A 2,231-nucleotide genomic window follows, 5' to 3' on the forward strand; every position below is an offset into this window, starting at 1 on the left:
GTTTAATTTATAGGTTCCTCAAGTGGATGTAAAGTGACCTTACTGTATGATAACCTTTAAACATTAACTGGCAATTATGTGCGATAACTCACTGCAGATACTGTCATCTGAGGTTTGGTGATTGTAAACACTGCTTACACATTTACATCAAATTACTACCATGCAAGAAAACTACAGTCAAATACTGTGCATTCTCAAGCTGGTTAAAATCAACTCTACATTTTTAAAATACTATGTTGAGAGAAACAGGATTTAAGCCACCACATCTGTATTTACAGTGCATTCACCGATGCTGGGAGAAAAGCTTAAAGAGGATACTATCATGGAGCTGCAGTGGTTGAAAATGAAATCAGGGCTTGTAAAACTGGCTCATCTCTTCTTCCTTCAATCTTGACTTAACTCAAATCTCAGAGCCACAATACCTAAGAAGATACAAAAAAATGTTAGAAAAGAGCCAAATGGCCAAGAAAACTTGGGGGCGGCTGTGGCTCAGGAGGTAGAGCGGGTCGTTTCCTAACCAGAGGATTAGCGGTTCGATTCCCGGCTTGTCCAGTCAACGTGTCGAGGTGTCCTTGAGCAAGACACTAAACCCCCAGTTGCTCCCGGTGTTGTCACTGGTGTGTGAATGCGTGAGTGCGAATGGGTGAATGGCCAAATAATGTGTGAAAGCGCTTTGAGTGTGCTGTAAAAAGCATAGAAAGGCGCTATACGAGTATAAGACCAAGACCAACTAAAAGAAAAACAACAAAACAAGCAAAAAAAACCAAAAGGCTGTTTAATTCCTGCACTGCTCATTCCATGTTTCCCGATGATGACTGAAGTAAATCTATGGTGAAAGAAAATCAAACACAACTAACAGAAGAACCAAGTCAAGCAAAACTAGCTTTTAAATGGCACCATTCAACACATGCAATGCAAAAACCAATGACACAGTTAACACAGCCTGAAAAATAAGCCTTCATGAAACCAAACAGCTCACACAAACGGTGCACCCTTATGAGGTTGTCCAATAAATAAATAAATATTTATGCCTTTCTACGCCCTTTATTCATGTGGCACTAAAACAAATATCTGGGGTAACAAACTCTGAAGTCCAAGGTTTCATTTAAAAATACTTCAGAGGCAATGTGATGTAAAATAACGAGCAAGATTCAGAAGTGCCATCAGTCTGTAAATCTGTATGTTTTAAGGGAAAGTGCACATTGTGTGTGTGTGTGTGTGTCTATAAGCAGTGTGTGCAGCTGCACAGCTGAATGTGTCTGAAAATTTTTGTCTAGTTCTCCAGAGCCTGATAGGTGTCTGTGTGCATGTGTGGTTTTTTTAGAGGATGAATATCTTGATAACTTTTTGAATAATCTTTCCACACCCAGGACAAGGGGCCTGGAACTTGTGTAGCTTCCTTGCGCATGGGAAGCAGGTTATTAGGTGAGCCGTACGTCCATGTATTATATTTCCATTGCGTGGTCGCACTCGACAGAGCTTGCAAGGCTCCAGCAGTGCCTCGGGCCTCACTTCTTCAACCTCCATGCCTAGATTTTCCTGACTCTCCCCTCCTGAAAGCTGTTCATCCTTATGGAAGCCTGAGGGCCGAGGCCCTTTGTCTTTCCCCCTGACCACAATGGCTAGTGGTCGGTCAGCTGTGGAGTGGGAGGGCAGGATGACGGGGTCAGATACTGTCCTGCTGCAATCTGGGACATCAATGCCTGTGTCACTGTCATCTTCTTCATTATGAGTAGTGAGAGAGCTGCATGCTGCAATATCAGGAACAGAAAGGGAATGGGCAAGTCGAGGGACATCTTTGTACCAGTTCTTTCGTAGAGCCCAGCAGCGAACACAGTACCTCCGCACAGGTGTGTTATACTTCCTGCACTCTGTACACTGCCATGCATCCTTGGAGAAAAGGTAAATAAGTCACATATCTGCATTTTCAGGTTCTAATCGACATCTACAAAAACCAAAAAGTACAAAACGCAGAGACAACATATGACAAAAACCTGTATGGAGATCTCTGTATCAGTGTCATCGCTAAGGCACTGAGAATCATCATCTGGCTCCTCCTGCATCTGGACAAACATACAAGACATCTGATCAAACATCTCATCAAATTATCCTCATTCTCAATGGCAAAAGCAATTCTGTTCCCTTAAACACGAATCAATACAATCATTAATAACTTTATACGATGGCAGGAGCCTGTCTAGAAGCAATGAAGACAAAGCCCTAAACAAACG

General features: G+C 42.4%; 1 protein-coding gene across 3 annotated transcripts in view; it reads right to left on the bottom strand.

Moving 5' to 3' along the window:
• Positions 1 to 635: 635 nt before the first annotated feature.
• The window catches only part of mdm4 (MDM4 regulator of p53), a 5,939-nt gene continuing 4,343 nt past the window's right edge, over positions 636 to 2,231 (bottom strand). For all 3 annotated transcript variants that reach the window (XM_020592865.1, XM_020592864.1, XM_020592866.1), the window contains exons 10-11: positions 1,995 to 2,065; positions 636 to 1,890 (exon numbers count right to left, since the gene is read on the bottom strand). In XM_020592865.1, coding sequence (XP_020448521.1) covers positions 1,321 to 1,890; positions 1,995 to 2,065 — 641 coding nt within the window. In that variant the 3' untranslated portion in view covers positions 636 to 1,320. The remainder of the gene's footprint in view (positions 1,891 to 1,994; positions 2,066 to 2,231) is intronic.

The sequence above is a fragment of the Monopterus albus genome, unplaced genomic scaffold (assembly GCF_001952655.1).
Source record: "Monopterus albus unplaced genomic scaffold, M_albus_1.0 scaffold18.1, whole genome shotgun sequence".
Taxonomy (NCBI): Eukaryota; Metazoa; Chordata; class Actinopteri; order Synbranchiformes; family Synbranchidae; genus Monopterus; species Monopterus albus.